This window comes from Oncorhynchus mykiss, chromosome 8 (genome assembly GCF_013265735.2).
Source record: "Oncorhynchus mykiss isolate Arlee chromosome 8, USDA_OmykA_1.1, whole genome shotgun sequence".
Taxonomy (NCBI): domain Eukaryota; kingdom Metazoa; phylum Chordata; class Actinopteri; order Salmoniformes; family Salmonidae; genus Oncorhynchus; species Oncorhynchus mykiss.
This window is the reverse complement of record NC_048572.1, coordinates 16,807,578-16,826,017: the sequence shown is the minus strand read 5'-3', so window position 1 is coordinate 16,826,017 and position 18,440 is coordinate 16,807,578. Positions and strand designations below refer to the sequence as shown.

At 44.0% G+C, this 18,440-nt stretch overlaps 1 protein-coding gene across 6 annotated transcripts in view; it reads right to left on the bottom strand.

The window, feature by feature from the left end:
* Position 1: 1 nt before the first annotated feature.
* LOC110529502 (ankyrin repeat domain-containing protein 6) overlaps positions 2 to 18,440 on the bottom strand; it is a 32,299-nt gene continuing 13,860 nt past the window's right edge. Inside the window, exons 2-16 of one of the 6 annotated variants that reach the window (XM_021611744.2) lie at positions 12,266 to 12,364; positions 11,538 to 11,921; positions 10,819 to 10,917; positions 10,165 to 10,263; positions 9,559 to 9,657; positions 8,996 to 9,094; positions 8,420 to 8,518; positions 7,733 to 7,810; positions 4,455 to 4,559; positions 4,278 to 4,337; positions 3,839 to 4,000; positions 3,210 to 3,362; positions 2,712 to 2,825; positions 2,229 to 2,526; positions 2 to 1,811 (exon numbers count right to left, since the gene is read on the bottom strand). In XM_021611744.2, the coding sequence (XP_021467419.2) occupies positions 1,162 to 1,811; positions 2,229 to 2,526; positions 2,712 to 2,825; positions 3,210 to 3,362; positions 3,839 to 4,000; positions 4,278 to 4,337; positions 4,455 to 4,559; positions 7,733 to 7,810; positions 8,420 to 8,518; positions 8,996 to 9,094; positions 9,559 to 9,657; positions 10,165 to 10,263; positions 10,819 to 10,917; positions 11,538 to 11,858 (2,436 nt within the window). In that variant the 5' untranslated portion in view covers positions 11,859 to 11,921; positions 12,266 to 12,364 and the 3' untranslated portion in view covers positions 2 to 1,161. Of the gene's footprint in view, positions 1,812 to 2,228; positions 2,527 to 2,711; positions 2,826 to 3,209; positions 3,363 to 3,838; positions 4,001 to 4,232; positions 4,338 to 4,454; positions 4,560 to 7,732; positions 7,811 to 8,419; positions 8,519 to 8,995; positions 9,095 to 9,558; positions 9,658 to 10,164; positions 10,264 to 10,818; positions 10,918 to 11,537; positions 11,922 to 12,265; positions 12,365 to 18,440 lie in introns of all 6 variants that reach the window. The other 5 variants (XM_021611742.2, XM_021611743.2, XM_021611746.2 and 2 more) reach the window with 5 other exon arrangements.

Below are 18,440 nucleotides of genomic sequence, written 5' to 3'. Positions count from 1 at the left end.
GTAGTTTCTCTTTAGTTTTTTACAAAATACACTTGACATCATCTGACAGAATGTATGTTCATATCAGCAGAGACATCAATGTACAACGACCTCACATGAACAGAACAAGTGTCACCTATGAGCACGGTAACACATTTACAGTAGTCTATTTGACTTTTCATCATGCCAACATGGTCTTCCTAACAGTAACTCATTTTAGTGCTGAGGATAAACATTAGGGTGTTATGGAGTTTTTACCATCAAAGAAATAGTGGGCTGGAGCAGAAGTGGATGAGTACTAAAGTTATGAAAGCACAACTTCTCTTCAGTTAAGACATTTTTCAGTTTGGCTGTATTCTTGTGAGCTCTGTTGCCCTTGTAAGTCACATATGAAAGCTTGCAGTAGTTTATTCTACTGATATGTTAGGCATCCTGGCTAACTCAAAACTATTCCTGAAGCTGTCTGCTCTCGTTTTCCTCTACTCTCTCATTTAATTTTGTTTTTTACAATGTTACTAAAAATGACCCACATTTTCCACAAACCCCCAGAATCATTCTCATAACAGGCTTTCGCGTCACAGGATAAAAAGCACTGGAGTATTGGCATGTTGAGGACAAGCTATCAATATGCCAGTATGTGTAGGTGTTCCAGTTCAATTATGGCACTGTGACAGATCCATTGTAACCAGCAGTACATTTACTGGGGGTTTTACAAAGCACAACACACAGGAGCTGCCCAGGTGTATACAACAAAACACATGATTAACAAGACGACATTATACTGAATTGTCTGGCATGCCATAACATTTCTCATTTATAAGTTACCATTACAAATGGATTCTTTTCTACTGTTGCATGACATTATTAGATATAAGTATGACATTCAGTAGAGAATGTGCATGGTCAATGACAAATGTATGGCCAATTTATGGTCAAGTCTACTAGTGGGTCCACTAGATCCAGGTTGCCATCTGTAATGACCTCAGAAGGTTTTTGCCGTTCAGAAGGTGTAACTCTAAACCACAGGAGGTTATTGGCACCTTAATTGGGGAGGATGGGCTTGTGGTAATGGAGTGGAATTAGTATACCATTCCATTCGCTCTATTCCAGCCATTATTATGAGCCGTCCGTCCTCCCCTCAGCAGCCTCCACTGCTTTAAACTCTGTAGTGGTATGTCTGTGTTAGCTGTCGTCGTGCCTGTTAGTCCTGAGCATGCGTAGCTCGTCCTCCAGGTAGGTGATCCTCTCCAGCAGGGCAGCCCTGTCTGCCTGGGCCCTCTGGTCCGCCTGCCACCTGGCCTCCTGGATCTTCCTCTCATACCAGTGTTCCATCTGGGTCGACACCGCCTCAAAGAAGTACTGTGTCACCTCCAGGGCGTGCATGTTCTCCCTTTCCTGGGCAAAGGAGCTCTCCCCCCCGTCTCTCTCCACGGCTCTTTCCTCAAACACCTCCAGAGTCTGAGTCCCCTCGGCCTGCCCCACCGTGGCCCCCTTGGCCTTAGTCCTGCCCTGGGAGTGCCTCTTGTGGTGCTTGCCCTTGTCCCTGCCCCGCTCCCAGTCTCTTTCCCTGTTGCGGTCCTTGTCCTGTCTGCTGCTGCGGTGGCGCTCTGTCGCTGGGGACAGACTGCTGGCCCGGTTGTTGTTGCTTCTGCTGCTCCTGCTGCTCGGTCCCAACTCCAGCAGCACCACGTCCTGCAGTTCCTGATACGGCCTCCGGTGTTCAGTAGCACCTAGCAAGCGCTCCTTGGGTCGCACTACTTGGGGAGACTGTGACAGGAACTTGGCAGTAGTTGGGGAGGAGATCTCCGCTTGCTTGGGATGTTTATCATTGTCTGGAAGATTTCCAAGAAGCAATTATTGAATGAATTAGAATTAAAAAGTCAACCTTAGAGCATGGCACACAAATAATTTATGATTATTCAAATTAGTTCCAGTGAGATTGCCAATCTTCAAATGCAATCTGATAGTTAAGGATGATATTTTAATTAGCCTCCCATAGGCAACAATAATTTTTCAATTTCTGTGAAAATGTTATATTTGGGCCACATTCAATCTTTATTTAATTAAAAAGAAAAAGACGGTATGACCTAAGAATAATACACGTAATAAACTTAGATTACGTAACGCTTACACAAGCCTGTGTCTGCTTGAAATTAATTCCCACTCTTTGTGTATGTGCAATCGTGCATGTGCATAAGCATAGTAATTCAGAGCGCTGGCTATTTCACAGAGTTCTGTTCGAACTGTACCTGGAGAGCTGTCCACCTGAACAGCAAAGCAGTGGTTGGCTGAGGGGTCCTCTGTGGCGGCGGTGTTGCGGTCTCCCTCGGTGACGTCAGTGATGTGGGGGGCGAGACACTGGGCGCTGTCCCCAGATCCCCCAGCAGGCAGCACGGTGAGGCCCCCAGGGTCCACCTCACACAGGCCCTCAGACATGGACGAGGACCGGCGCAGCTTGGTGTTGCAGGGGTCTCCTGCTAAGCGCACCTCGATGTTCTGGAGCTTGGCCATGCACCAGTTCTTCAGCTCGTTCACCACTGATGCCTGCTTGAAGGGCAGGCCAAGGCATGAAGGGGTTTAATGACAGAGGAAACATTAGCGTACAATAGTATTCATCGTAAGTGTAAATGCATTGTTGAAACGTCTGAGCTAAACCTCGAATGAAAAAGTGATATGGCATAGACCACCTTCTCCTGCTGTGTTGTGTGAGTTGACACTGCTGCTCATATTACCTGTCTCTTTTCCCCCTCCTGTCTTTCCTGCATGGCTCTCTGGTTGATCCTGTGTTGGCACTCCGTCCTCTCCGCTGACACCCTCTCTACTGTCATCTTATCCAGAGCACGGATCTAGAACCACACAATCTCAAACCAGAGTTAAATGCCTGAACCTGACAGAGCTGTCATGATTAATGCAAGACGCCGGTTGTGTCAAAAGCTCAGAGCTGTTTTTGACTTTAGCAACATTACACTTAATTTCATTAATAGGCTATGCAAAATCAGCACAAATTATACATGCATGGATTTCCCGCCCCACATCCACCAGCACTGCTGTGACTTGAGAGACTGGAGTTGTGTAGGTAGTGTTCATTAGGCACCAAACGGTAGGTAATGGACTGAAACTGGGACTGATCTATCTGGACTGGTTCAATAAGAAATATTCCTTTTAGCTTTTTGGTGCAAAACATTTTACGTCGCCTTCCCTAATGAACACCACCCTGGTCTAGTCCGTACCTGATGTTTGTTCTTGCGGTCCAGCTGTCCCATCTTGTTGTTCATCAGGTCCTGCACCGTGTGGATCTCCGTCTTCATCTCCTCCTTGGTGGCCTCCAGCTGGTTCTCCAGCTTGTTGATCAGAGGCTCACAGCGACAGCCGTTGATAGGGGCCTGGGACACAGACAATAACCATGAGCACTGAGCCACTTGACAGTGGAGACTAACAGAACTAAACATGTTTTTGAAGCATGATGTACAAGTAAACCCAGGGGCCAACTTTCACTGGGGACGGGTGAAAGTCCCCCCAGTTTTATAATTGGAATGTGATACAAAACAAGGCAACAGTGTGCATTAGGACTATGCAGATGCCTCTGAGCAGTCGGGTTGGCTGTTTGGAGTGAGTAAACCCCCTGTCGCAGGGCCATACTCAGACTGAAATATATGTTTCTAAATAGCAGAATATAGTAGCAAAGCCTCTTACAAGGTTTCAACATTACAGAAAATATATGATAGTAGCTCCATTCACAGTGCTTTAAAGCTACATTAAAAGTGAATTTGGTAAGCGTAATAAATCATAGCATCACATGAAAATGTTCAAACAAAATAAGTCATTGTAGAGACAGTGAACATGTACTTTTTCTATCTACCTGCATGACCTTGCCATCCTTGCCTCGGTACAGAGTGTACAGCTGATAGGCCTTGTAGTTGTGTGGGGGGAGTGGGGGCTGGGGGGAGGAGCCTCGCAGTTTTCCCCGCCTCTTCTCTCCATGTTTGTTCTCTCTACGACGGAGGGGTTCTGAGAGCGATGGCTGCAATGGCACGACAGCACAGCTCATCACATGTTCCACGTGTTTAATATTAATGACATATTTCACCTGGGTAAACATGTTTTGTTGTTAGAAGAATAAGGAAATAGCGGACCTTCTCATGTGTTGTTGATAGAAGGTTACGGTAATAGCTGACCTCATGTGTTGTTGTTAGAAGGTTACACTAATAGCTGACCTTCTCATGTGTCGTTACAAGGTTACGGTAATAGCTAACCTTCTCTCTGAGCTCCCTGTCTGTGCTCTTGCTCGCCTCAATCACCTCATGTTTGCAGGCGACGCGGTCGCTGCTAGGAGTGTCGTCAGCAGCAGATGCGCTGTCCTGTAAGAAACGACAGAAAATGTGTCTTTCAGGCGAACATCTGAGCATCTATGTTATCATATTCTGACACACACAGAGACAGTAGGAGTAAGATGAGGAGCTGTACTGTAACTGTACCTTCCTGGGCAGCATGTCATCCCTGGGGACAGACTGTGCTCGGCGATCAGCCTTCAGCTTGTCCCTCCTCTTCCTCACACTCCTGCCTCGGGTAAACCTCTGGACCTGAACATACAGAGGGAGAACAGGTTACGAACTAAAGGCCAGTGTATTATTTACTGAGGCTTCAAGTTTACTGATTGGTTCGCAGTCCTGAATTTAATTGACTTTAGCTTATATTTTTTTATTTAACCTTTATTTAACCTTTTTGGGATAGGGGGCAGCATTTTCACTTTTGGATGAATAGCGTGCCCAGAGTGAACTGCCTCCTACTCTGTCCCAGATGTTAATATATGCATATTATTATTAGTATTGGATAGAAAACACTCTGAAGTTTTTAAAACTGTTTGAATGATGTCTGTGAGTATAACAGAACTCATATGGCAGGCAAAAACCTGAGAAAAAATCCAACCAGGAAGTTGGAAATCTGAGGTTTGTAGTTTTTCAACTCAGCCCCCATTGAAGATACAGGGTGATATTAGTTATGTTTCACTTCCCAAGGCTTCCACTAGATGTCAAAATCTGTTTTGAGGATTCTACTCTAAAGGAGGGGCTCATGAGGGCTCTTTGAGTGAGTGGTCTGGCAGCGCGCTCACGTGAAAGGTAGCTACTTTCCACTTCATTTGTACAGACAAAGGAATTGTCCGGTTGTAACATTAAGGAAGTTTTATGTTAAAAATATCCTAAAGATTTATTCCATACTTAGTTTGGCATGTTTCTACGGGCTGTAACAGAACTTTTTGAACTTTTCGTCCGACGTTCTTCGCGACCTGAACGCGCTTTTGGATTTGTTTACCAAACGCCATAACAAAAGAATATATTTGGACATAACTGATGGACATTATCGAACAAATCAAACATTCATGGTGGAACTGGGATTCCTGGGAGTGCATTCTGATGAAGATCATCAAAGGTAAGTGAATATTTAAAATGCTATTTCTGAGTAATGTTGACTACCCAATATGGCAGGTATCTTTTTGGCTGCTTGGTTGTCTAAAGGCTGTACTCAGATTATTGCATGATTTGCTTTCTCCGTAAAGTTTTTAAAAAATCTGACACAGCGGTTGCATTAAGGAGAAGTTTATCTAAAGTTCCATGTATAATAGTCGTCGTATCTTTATCAATGTTTATTATTAGTATTTCTGTAAATTGATGCACAATCACCGCATGTTTTAGAACATATAAATATGAACTTTATCAAACAAAACATACATGTATTGTGTAACATGAAGTCCTATGAGTATCATCTGATGAAGATCATCAAAGGTTAGTGATTAATTTATCTCAATTTCTGCTTTTTGTGACTCCTCTCTTTGGCTGGAAAAATGGCTGTGTTTTTCTGTGGCTTGGTGGTGTAAATACTTTATGAAATCAGACACTGGCTGGATTAACGAGAATTTGATCTTTAAAATGGTGTAAAATACTTGTATGCTTAATTATGAGATTTTTGTTGTTTTGAATTTGGCGCCCTGCACTTTCACTGGCTGTTGCGGGGGGGTTCCGCCAGTCCTAGACAGGTTAACCAGGTAGGCCAGTTGAGAACAAATTCTCATTCACAACTGCGACCTGGTCAAGATAAAGCAACAAAAACAGCAACACAGTTACACATAAACAAACGTACAGTCAATAGCACAATAGAAAAAGCTATGTACATTGTGTGCAAATGTAGAAGAGTGGTGAGGTAGGCAATAAATAGGCCATTAACACTGGAGTGATAGATGTGCAGATGATGATGTGCAAGTAGGGTGCAAAAGAGCAAGAGGGTAAGTAATAATATGGTTGGCTGTGTTCAGGTACAGTGATTGGTAAGCTGCTCTGACAGCTGATGCTTAAAGTTAGAGAGGGAGATATAAAACTCCAGCTTCAGTGATTTTTACAATTCGTTCCAGTCATTGGCAGCAGAGAACTGGAAGGAAAGGCGGCCAAAGGAAGTGTTGGCTTTGGGGATGACCAGTGAAATATACCTGCTGGAGCGCGTGCTACGGGTGGGTGTTGCTATGGTGACCAGTGAGCTGAGATAAGGCGGGGCTTTACCTAGCAAAGACTTATAGATGACCTGGAGCCAGTGGGTTTGGCGATGAATATGTAGTGTGGGCCAGCCAACAAGAGCATACAGGTCGCAGTGGTGGTTATTATATGGGGCTTTGGTGACAAAACAGATGGCACAGTTTTCTGAGTAGAGTGTTGGGGGCTATTTTGTAAATTACATCGCCGAGGTCAAGGATCGGTAGGATAGTCAGTTTTACGACTATCCTAGCTAATTACAATGGATCAAATTCAAATGATGTCACGGCTTCCGCCGAAGTTAGTCCCTCTCCTTGTTCGGGCGGCATTCGAAGTCACCGACTTTCTAGCCATCGCTGATCCTCTTTTCATTTTCCTTTGGTTTTGTCTTGTCTTGTATCACACCTGGTTCCAATGCCATCAATTACATGTTGTGTATTTAACCCTCTGTTCCCCCTCATGTCCTTGTTGGTGATTGTTTGTTAGTAAGCAATGTGCAAGATATGTTCTGGTGTGCGACGGGTTTTGTACTTGTACCCACTCACAGCACTTGTACCCACTTATATTATTTTGTATATTTTGGTTTCCGGGGTTTTTGAGCACTTATTAAACTGCTCCGTTTATACCAAGTTCGATCTCCTGCTTCTGACTTCCCTGCCACCAGCACGCACCCCCTTTCAAATGATCAAATCAGTGATGGTTGAATCAGTAAGTAGATATTGTTAATCAGTGATGGTTGAATCAGTAAGTAGTTATTGTTAATCAGTGATGGTTGAATCAGTAAGTAGTTATTGTTAATCAGTGATGGTTGAATCAGTAAGTAGTTATTGTTAATCAGTGATGGTTGAATCAGTAAGTAGTTATTGTTAATCAGTGATGGTTGAATCAGTAAGTAGTTATTGTTAATCAGTGATGGTTGAATCAGTAAGTAGTTATTGTTAATCAGTGATGGTTGAATGAGTAAGTAGTTAATTGATAAATCAGTGATGGTTGGTATCTATGGTCGTCTCCCAAGGACTCTGCCCATACTTGCACTTGATGCAGGAACACCTTTACTGCCAACCCACAGGAATGAAGTCAGATAAACACCTGAAGTATCGTAACTCAAGTCCAAACACAGTTGGCAGCATGAGTGTTTCTATATAAATATATAGCGAGATAAGGCAGGCGTGTGAGGTGGTGATAAACACTGCTTGGCTGCCCCTGCTTGTCAGACTAGGTGAACCTGTACTCACCTGAGGCGCTTTGGTCAGGAGAAGGGCTACGTCTGGGTTGTTGTGTTCTCTGGCCTGGTCCAGTGCAGTCTGGCCTGCCTGCACACACACAGACCAGAGGTCAATCAATACCTAGTCTGTGTCCCAAATGGAACTCTTTTCCCTTTATAGTGCACTACTTTTGACCAGGGCTCTGGTCAAAAGTAGTGCACTATATAAAGCAGGGGTATTCAACTCTTTCCCTATGAGGCCTGGAGCTTGCTGGTTTTCTGTTCTACCTGATAATTAATTGCACACACCTGGTGTCACAGGCCTAAATACGTCCCTGACTAGATGGGAACAATGAAAAAATGCAGTGAAACTGGCTTGGAGGTCCAGAGGTGAGTTTGAGGGATATAGAGAATAGGCTGTCATTTGGGACGCAGACCTACTTAGGGATGAATGATTCAACTGTTTATGGCACTGAGTTGAGGACGAATATACAAATGTATTTCCAAGTAGCTATTTCAGTTGTCAGTATGCCAAAACGTTTCTTGAACAGTATACTATTACTCATCAAAGTCTGTGTGGCTTTAACTGAGTGAAAAACTACACCACTGGCTCGAGAGTGGTGACATTAGTCAAGATGAAGAGGGCCTTTAGAAGTGCATGACTGCTCCAGAGCATAGTGAATACAGTAGGGCCGGGCCCCGGAGGCACTTTACTCACGTTGTTGCGGATGCTGCTGTCTGTTCCTGCCTCCAGCAGAAGCCGCACTGTTTTCTTATGATTCAGCGCAGCTGCAACATGCAGTGGTGTGTCCCCAGCCTTGCCCAGAAAAGAGAGAGAGGGGGAGAGAGAGAGAGAGACTTAGCATACTCAATGTTCCGTTGGATTTTTATGCATCAACAAACAAATACAGAACAATGTTATACGGTCCCTGCTCTGTGCTATTAAAACCTAAATACAGACATATATTTACAATATCCAGTAGGTTTACTGCACAATGCTAAGACTAAGTTAGGATAAATCAAGGGAAGGACCTTTGACAGAGATATGATTCACACGACAATTATATTTTACATTAAAAGAATAAAAGCTACTAAAGTACATTCACATAGTAGTTGTACATGCATCACAATAGCATTTTACCAAAAAATGATAAAGACATTTTAAAAGACATTCTCAGAAAGCAGAGAGTGTCACAGCAGGGTCTCGAGCTGGATACAGAACCCCTTCAAATGTCCCAAAAACAAGGTAAAGGCCTCTGTGTGAAAGTTGTGTCAGTCACATGCTCAGACTAACCTGGTTCTTCTCTGCCACGGAGCAGAATGCTCCCAGGAGGATGCGGAGCATGGACACATGGTTGTAGCGGGCCGCTACATGCAGACACGTGTCACCTACCTGGAACACAATGAAGAGAGACCACCACCACACACAGCTCGAGTTTCCATTCACGCAGATGTAGGGAAAGCAATCAAAGACAGGAGCGTTTTTAATGGGACAGGGAAGTGACTCGAGGACAAATGAACGACACTGAGAGCGACTTCTTCTGTTCTTGTTGACTGAGAGCAGTTCACCCATGAGGGGAGATTAGGTTTGAAGTGCAGAGTAGAGCACAGAGACATACGTAGTTTCATAATTAAGTGACTACTTAAGCATGCAAACTGCTCTGCGGTGGTAGTTAACTGTAGAAAGGCTTCGGTGTCAGCATGGATTTCCTACGCAGTGGTTCAGATATACCATGGGAAGAGTACTGTGGGGTAACTAGCAACATTTTGTGCCACGAAATTAATCTTTCACACAAAATACAGCAGGTTACAAACGCCGCCCCGTAGACTAGCCAACCATAGAGGAAGAGGACTTACATGGTTCTTGCTGTCAGGCCTGGACCCACCCAGCAGCAGGACCTTGGAGCTCTGAGCGTGGCCATTCTGACAAGCAAGGTGGAGGGCTGTGTTCCCTGCCTACATGGACAGAAAGACAGACAGACACCAGGGGTTGTGTTTAATAGTAAGATAACGTTTTGGAACATATTTCCATTTGCAGCTGTATTCACAGGAGGTTGATGGCCAGAATAGAACAAATGGAATGGCATCAAACACATGGTTTCCATGCCATTCCGGTTTCCATGTATTTGATACCATTCCATTCACTCCATTCCAGACATTATTATTTTATTTAACTAGGCAAGTCTTATTTACAATGACGGCCTACCGGAGAACAGTGGGTTAACTGCTGTTCAGGGGCAGTTAACTGTTCAGGGGAAGAACGACAGATTTTTACCTTGTCAGCTCGGGGATTCAATCCAGCAACCTTTTGGTTACTGGCTCAACGCTCTAACCACTAGGCTACCTGGTGTGCCCTATTGAACACTAAAAGCTCTCCAGTCATATAATAGTCTGCTGGAGGACCTACTGGAACACTGCCTGTTTCATAACCAATCACATCTACAGTATTTGCAGTAGACTTACCTTGTTTTTTGCGTGAACGTTGGCTCCGGCCTTAACCAGCAGTTTGACAGACTGGCTGAAGCCGTGCCACGAGACCTCATGCAGAGCAGTGTTACCGTCCTGCAATAACGAACACAGTCAAGAGCTTTACACATCTACCACCTGACCTCTGGATTATCATACTAGACAACCCTGTTATTGGTTTTCATTCAGTCAAAATAGCTGACATAGCAGGATAAGTAGGAGGTTATGTGTTGAGGCCTACAGGGTCTGGTTTCCTTTAGAGGGTCAGTGTGGCTTTTCTTTTGCTCTACCAGGTGTGGCAACTGGAGAGTGGCTGTTACCTCTGTAACAATATACACTCTTTCTATCCGCATGGACTTCCACGGGGCTGGTACTGCATCCCAAATGGCACCCTATTCCCTTTTTAGTGCACTATTTTAACCATGGCCCATAGGGAATAGGGTGCCATTTGGTACGCATCGTATTTCCTTCTCAGGGAATGAATGAGGGTTAAGCCAATTACAGGCAGTATTTTCTCTACAGATTGTCAAATAGCGTTAGTGCTGTCTGACAGTTTGTTGGGGTTTAAAATCCCTCTACGCCATTGAGTGAGTGCATTGGGGCTCTGCTTTCAGCCCTGTGTGAGCTCTGTTGTGTGTGTGTGATATGTACCTTGTCCTGTCTGTCCAGAGCACACCCTTCCTGGATGAGGGCAGAGATAACGTCACTGTTTCCCACCACGGCTGCCCGATGTAAGGCTGTCTGCTCACCCTGCATACACACACACACACACACACGCACACACGCACACACACACAGAGCTCAGTTAGGGGGTTATTTTCCCATCCACACATCAACAATTAGTTCAGAGGTCAATGATGAATACAATATCAAAAGGCAGTAGTTAATTCCTTCTGACTTCAATATGATGGCTCAACGTTTTAGTAGGCTCTCTCACAATGAGTACATCATCCATCCAACAAAGTGTCAGGTTGTTATTAACACAAGGAATAACAATGATGTTACAACAATCATCCAACACTGCAGTATGACATCAGATAAGCCTTCATACTATCACAGTATACTACAGTGGGCATCCTCCATACAAAGCAGTGAACACAACCACAGAAGCAGCAGGCAAAAGCACTCAGTTCAGCCCAGCTCTCATTTATGTTCTACCATAAATGGAATTCCTGCAAACATAGAGAACCCTTCTCACAGCAGCTCAACAGAGTGATGTTTAGCAGGCCAGGTTTGACATATCATGAGAAGGGTGGAAGAGAGAAATCAAAAAGAAGCGCTGCTTCCTGTGACCGGAGGAGGATGTGGGGTTTAGTTTGGTCATTCCAAGCAAGATAACTAAGAGGCGTGCTGAAGAGCTTTTCTCTAACCTCCTTCTTCACTCTCCCTGATCTCCCAGGCCCAGTCCCAGCAGCTTTCCTCCACTGCCATCTCTCTCTCCCCTCCTCCTTCTCGGGGCCACTCACCCCATTGGTGGCTGGGGACACGCTGCGGCCCATTCGGGATCGGGAGCTCATTGACCAGATGGAGAGAATTTGGGAGCGCCAGAGGTTTGGGCCGTTATCTGTGGGTGTGGGACTGGGAAGGGCTAGGGGGGACGACCTCCCCCCAGGGGGTGAGCCCCGTAGAGGGCTGCTGTATCCCTCAACATGGCAGTCCAAATAATCCCACTCTAGGTCACTGGAGGTCATTACAATACTACTGTGACAGTCTTAGAGAAATAGAAAAGGTGTCCGCACGCAGGAGAAACCACACTGCAACCAAACAGACCAGCAACCAGACTCAAAACCTTCATACAATTGTGTCATTTGAGTGTTTAAAAGGTGACCTCGCACACATTTAAATGTCTAAGTTAAACATTCTGGAGTTTGTTTGCGTGAATGTATAAATATTACATGGTGTAATATTGGTATAAATATTACATGGTGTAATATGGGTGTGATGTTCATTTGGGAAGATTCTGAGCGACACTAATGCAACGACAGAGAACACAAAGCAATGGTCCACACACACATTCCTTTTCACAGTCATGACTGCAGTGCAAGCTGGAAACATGGAAAGAGCAAATGAAAGGCAGCATGTAAACAGACAGTCTTACGTCGTCCTGGATGTCAAGATCGCAGCCGGCCTTCAGCAGAATGCGCAGAACCTCGATGTGGCCCTTGTAGGAAGCCAGGTGCAGGGGACTTCTGCCGTACTGCGGACACAGAACACACACTCTCAAACACACACACAGAAGAGAGGGGCACAGCAACTGAAGAGAGATACAGCAGGTGAAGCCAACCAGACAGAATATCAGTGCCCCCAACTGAAGCCAACCAGACTGTATATCAGTGTCCCAACTGAAGCCAACCAGACAGAATATCAGTGACCCCAACTGAAGCTAACCAGACTGTATGTCAGTATCCCCAACTGAAGCCAACCAGACTGTATATCAGTGTCCCAACTGAAGCCAACCAGACTGTATATCAGTGTCCCAACTGAAGCCAACCAGACTGTATATAAGTGTTGCCAACTGAAGCCAACCAGACTGTATATCAGTGTCCCCAACCAGACTGTATATCAGACACAGAGAGACTGACAATGTGTCTACAGGGCAATCGTATTCATTAACACATGGCTCTGTCATCATGGCACAGCAGTTAGCCGCACGCAATCTGTCCCATTTGAATAATGAGTCGCCAGTAAACAAACAAATGTTTAATCCACAGATGGTTTAAAAGAAGCTAGGATGGAGAGAGAACCTCTACAGCTGCTTATGGATTAGCTGCCCACATCCTCCGGCTCTAAGGCCAACAATTATGGGACCTGCAGCCTGCTATGGAGCAAATGTGACTTTACAGTTTTTGGAGGTTTATCTTTATCTTTCTATAGTAATAATGGATTGTTTGCCAGGCTAAATCAGTGATGCTACTCGACACCACGATCATATGCTGTATTGGATTAGGTAAGGTTAGACATGGCAGATACTCTTCATGAAATGTGCCTTTTCTTATAACAACTGAAAAGGAATATAAAGTGTACTTAAGAGATATCTGGAGTTAAGTTAATGTAAACAAATGATCTCAGTAAATCCTAAAGCCTTATACCAAGATACATAACCCTATCTCACCCCATAGGCTACAGTAAAGCACAGTAACTATCTGGAAGTGAGAAAATAAAATGCAACTGTGTGCTAACCAGCAGCGATGCGTGGGTAAAATCACTAGGGAACCTATGTGTTGTAATAATTGTGTTGTTTGCTCTATAACCTGTTAGTTCATATGCCTTGCGACCATGATATATACTGTAGGCCTAAAGTCCAAGACAATAAGAAGACACAGAGGCAGAATAAATTCAACCACACCTTTGTTTCATCTCAAAACCGGAGGGCAGCTTCTGTCCGGTAAAATCCACAAAACATATTGCATGTAACAAACAGTTACTGTGCATGACCTACGGCATGGTCAAGCAAGTTAATGTTTCCAACATTTTGGGACTACCTAACAACTACTGATTTAGAACCACAGAGAGTTACCGCAAGTCGCAAAGATAACAGGGGCTGCCTCCACTTTTCCAACACAATTTCAACTTCAACATTTCAACATCATCAAATCACCTATGCTTAGTCTAATACAGTGACAACTAAATGATACCAAAAATGATTTAGTCCAATCAACGTAAGTTAAATATGATGTGGCTGGCCATTTTTCTGATTTGTGTGCATGTTCATTTGTGCAAGTAGAAAACACATGTTGACTCCCCCCTACTTGTGAAAAAACGCCAATACCATCCTCCTCGCTTTCATGTTGACAAAATGCTCTATCACGCTGTCATACAGTAATACGCTTTTATTTTTTTGTTGTCTTAGGCTACCTGGCTAAAATGCTTGCTCGCTGGCCTTAGCTAGTCAACATTAGCCTTTTATATTTAGCTACATAATTGAACTTCCATCCTCTTAGGCCAGGGGCACAATGTATGAATTAATGGTTGGCTTAGAATCACCGTTATAGTCATTGGCGAGTATGGAGAATGAAGTAAAACCACAAGTCCAAATCCCTATCTCCATTCATGGTTCATTTAGGAAAGGGCCCATTTTAACTAGCTTGGTAGCCACCGGAGGACAACAACACAACAAGATGCAGCAATTCAAGTTGTTTCTGTTAATGACGTATGCTCTCGATGCGATTTGATAGGAGTGAAGCCAAATCCCAACAGGCTTCCCTTGACACTTTTTGTTGGGTGCGCCAGGACCATTCATACAGTGCCTTGCGAAAGTATTCGGCCCCCTTGAACTTTGCGACCTTTTGCCACATTTCAGGCTTCAAACATAAAGATATAAAACTGTATTTTTTTGTGAAGAATCAACAACAAGTGGGACACAATCATGAAGTGGAACAACATTTATTGGATATTTCAAACTTTTTTAACAAATCAAAAACTGAAAAATTGGGCGTGCAAAATTATTCAGCCCCCTTAAGTTAATAATTTGTAGTGCCACCTTTTGCTGCGATTACAGCTGTAAGTCGCTTGGGGTATGTCTCTATCAGTTTTGCACATCGAGAGACTGACATTTTTTCCCATTCCTCCTTGCAAAACAGCTCGAGCTCAGTGAGGTTGGATGGAGAGCATTTGTGAACAGCAGTTTTCAGTTCTTTCCACAGATTCTCGATTGGATTCAGGTCTGGACTTTGACTTGGCCATTCTAACACCTGGATATGTTTATTTTTGAACCATTCCATTATAGATTTTGCTTCATGTTTTGGATCATTGTCTTGTTGGAAGACAAATCTCCGTCCCAGTCTCAGGTCTTTTGCAGACTCCATCTGGTTTTCTTCCAGAATGGTCCTGTATTTGGCTCCATCCATCTTCCCATCAATTTTAACCATCTTCCCTGTCCCTGCTGAAGAAAAGCAGGCCCAAACCATGATGCTGCCACCACCATGTTTGACAGTGGGGATGGTGTGTTCAGCTGTGTTGCTTTTACGCCAAACATAACGTTTTGCATTGTTGCCAGAAAGTTACATTTTGGTTTCATCTGACCAGAGCACCTTCTTCCACATGTTTGGTGTGTCTCCCAGGTGGCTTGTGGCAAACTTGAAACTACACGTTTTATGGATATCTTTAAGAAATGGCTTTCTTGCCACTCTTCCATAAAGGCCAGATTTGTGCAATATATGACTGATTGTTGTCCTATGGACAGAGTCTCCCACCTCAGCTGTAGATCTCTGCAGTTCATCCAGAGTGATCATGGGCCTCTTGGCTGCATCTCTGATCAGTCTTCTCCTTGTATGAGCTGAAAGTTTAGAGGGACGGCCAGGTCTTGGTAGATTTGCAGTGGTCTGATACTCCTTCCATTTCAATATTATCGCTTGCACAGTGCTCCTTGGGATGTTTAAAGCTTGGGAAATCTTTTTGTATCCAAATCCGGCTTTAAACTTCTTCACAACAGTATCTCGGACCTGCCTGGTGTGTTCCTTGTTCTTCATGATGCTCTCTGCGCTTTTAACGGACCTCTGAGACTATCACAGTGCAGGTGCATTTATACGGAGACTTGATTACACACAGGTGGATTGTATTTATCATCATTAGTCATTTAGGTCAACATTGGATCATTCAGAGATCCTCACTGAACTTCTGGAGAGATTTTGCTGCACTGAAAGTAAAGGGGCTGAATAATTTTGCACACCCAATTTGACAGTTTTTGATTTGTTAAAAAAGTTTGAAATATCCAATAAATGTCGTTCCACTTCATGATTGTGTCCCACTTGTTGTTGATTCTTCACAAAAAAATACAGTTTTATATCTTTATGTTTGAAGCCTGAAATGTGGCAAAAGGTCGCAAAGTTCAAGGGGGCCGAATACTTTCGCAAGGCACTGTAGTTGAGCACACTCAATTTAGCTTAATGCTGATTGGCTATTATTTTATACTGTTTTTTTATCAAGGGGAGGCCAAATACTTGCTGGCTTCTCTTGCATTCAATGCTACGGGTGGCAACAATGTCATACTCTTTTGGACCAGACTGCTCACAACACGATAGTGGTAGGTCTGATCACAGGCGACAATGAGTCAGCCTACAGGGAGGAGCAGTGACCTGGTCGTGTGGTACAGGAGTAACAACCTCTCCCTCAACATCAGCAAGACCAAGGAGCTGATCATGGAATACAGGAAACGGAGGGGAGAGCTCACCCCCATCCACATCAAAGTGGCGGTAGTGGAGCAGGTAGACAGGATTAAGTTCATCGGTGACCAAATCACTAAAGACTTAAAATGATCCAAACACACACACACAGTCGTGAAGAAAGCGCGACAGCGCCTTTCCCCCTCAGGAGGTTGAAAAAGTTTGGCATGGGTCCTCAAATCCTGAAAAGGTTCTACAGCTGTATCATTGAGAGCAAATTGACTGGCTGCATCACCGCTTGGTATGGCAATAGCACCGCCTTTGATCGCATGGGGCCGAGCTCCCTGCCATCCAGGACCTCTATATCAGGTGGTGTGAAAAGAAGGCTCGGAAAATTGTCAAAGACTCCAACCACCCAAGCCATAGTCTATTTTCTCTGCTGCCGCACGGCAAGAGGTACCGGTGCATCAAGTCTGACACCAACAATCTCTTGAACAGATTCTATCCCCAAGCAATACGACTGATAAATAGCTAACAAAACAGCTACACAAACTATCTGAGTTGATCTTGTATCTTTTATTTCAATATTTGCACTAAGCACACTCTCTTAGCACACTCACAGGACCCTACACAGTCACACACACTGTCAGTCCAACACACACACAAACCCTCACTCCATCATCTGCTCACTTACACATAATATGCACAGAGTCAGTATATACATTTATACTGACTCTACACACCCACCCACTCACATACTAGCTGTTGTTACTCTGTTTATCTGACATCCTGTTACCTAGTCCCCTTACCCCTATACATATCTACCTTCATCACTCCAGTATCCCTGCACATTGTAAATATGGTATTGGAACTGACTTTAAGAAATATATTTCCTGTATATAGTATGCTTATTTGCTTACTTACTTTATTGTGTATTTCATATTTCCTATTCATATTTTTTGTGGAGTTTTTTTCAAGTAATACATTGTTATTGATTATTGCATTGTTGGGTTTTGAGTTTGCAAGAGAGGCATTTCACTGTATTTGTGCATGTGACATTAAAACTTGAACCAGACAGCATCAGATAGATGGCCTCTACATACAGAGACAGGGGGGCACTGTACACTTGCTTTGATGCTTTTTCCTGCGAGATACATTCAGCCTCTTCAGTATTGAAGGAAAATTATGAAATAAAGATAGACGAAAGATAAATTATTTTAGATGTTTTTCTTGGTCCATTCTTTTGGGAAGTCTGGCTTCCCTTGACACCCATGAATACTGGTGCTGTCTGTGTGCTGCCTGTGTGCTGCAGAATTCCTCTCCAGAAACATGCAGCTGGCAGCCATTTTGAATTATCTGTCTGAGTTAATACAATGTAATTAGAGGTCAGGTGTGCATTGACAGACTGCAATTACAAAGAACTACATCAACGCAACCCCCTCATTAACACCTCACCCTCACACCGCTCCATTAAACAGAGAGACAGGAGAAGCCACAGTTCCTTCAGCAGGGGAAGCTGGCGTGCTACATGGGTGCGGCTTGACACTACCTGGTATTCACTAGGGCCAGGCAGGGGTTGAATTTCACTGGGCCAGGCTTGGAGGGCTGCCATGGAATTGTCTCAGGTAAACACCAGTCATAGGCCCAGGGTGAGGTCTGTTCTTTTATCCCAGAAGACTGTAGCTGGACATGGACTGAGCCTGCTCTCTATTCTGTGGCCTGGTGTGACCTCAGAGAGACACACGGCTGGTTATTTATTTTTATCTTACCTTTATTTAACTAGGCAAGTCAGTTAAGAACAAATTCTGAAGTTCTAGGAACAGTGGGTTAACTGCCTTGTTCAGGGGCAGAACGACAGATTTTTACCTTGTCAGCTCATGGATTCGATCTTGCAACCTTCTGGTTACTAGTCCAACGCTCTAACCAGTAGGCTACCTGCCGCCCCGTTATATTCTAACTCCTCTTTTTCTCATTCTCAAAACAGTTTTTTATCTTCCTGAGGAACTAAACCATCCATCCAGCACTTGGCACTTTACCTCACACTCCCCACTACTACTCCCTTCCCCTGAAGCAGAGGCATTTCCAACTGAAATGTAATCCTCATGTTCCTGGGCTTAGTATTTATTAGGGCTCACTGCCAAAAAATAAAAATAGAGCCAATCACAATATTAT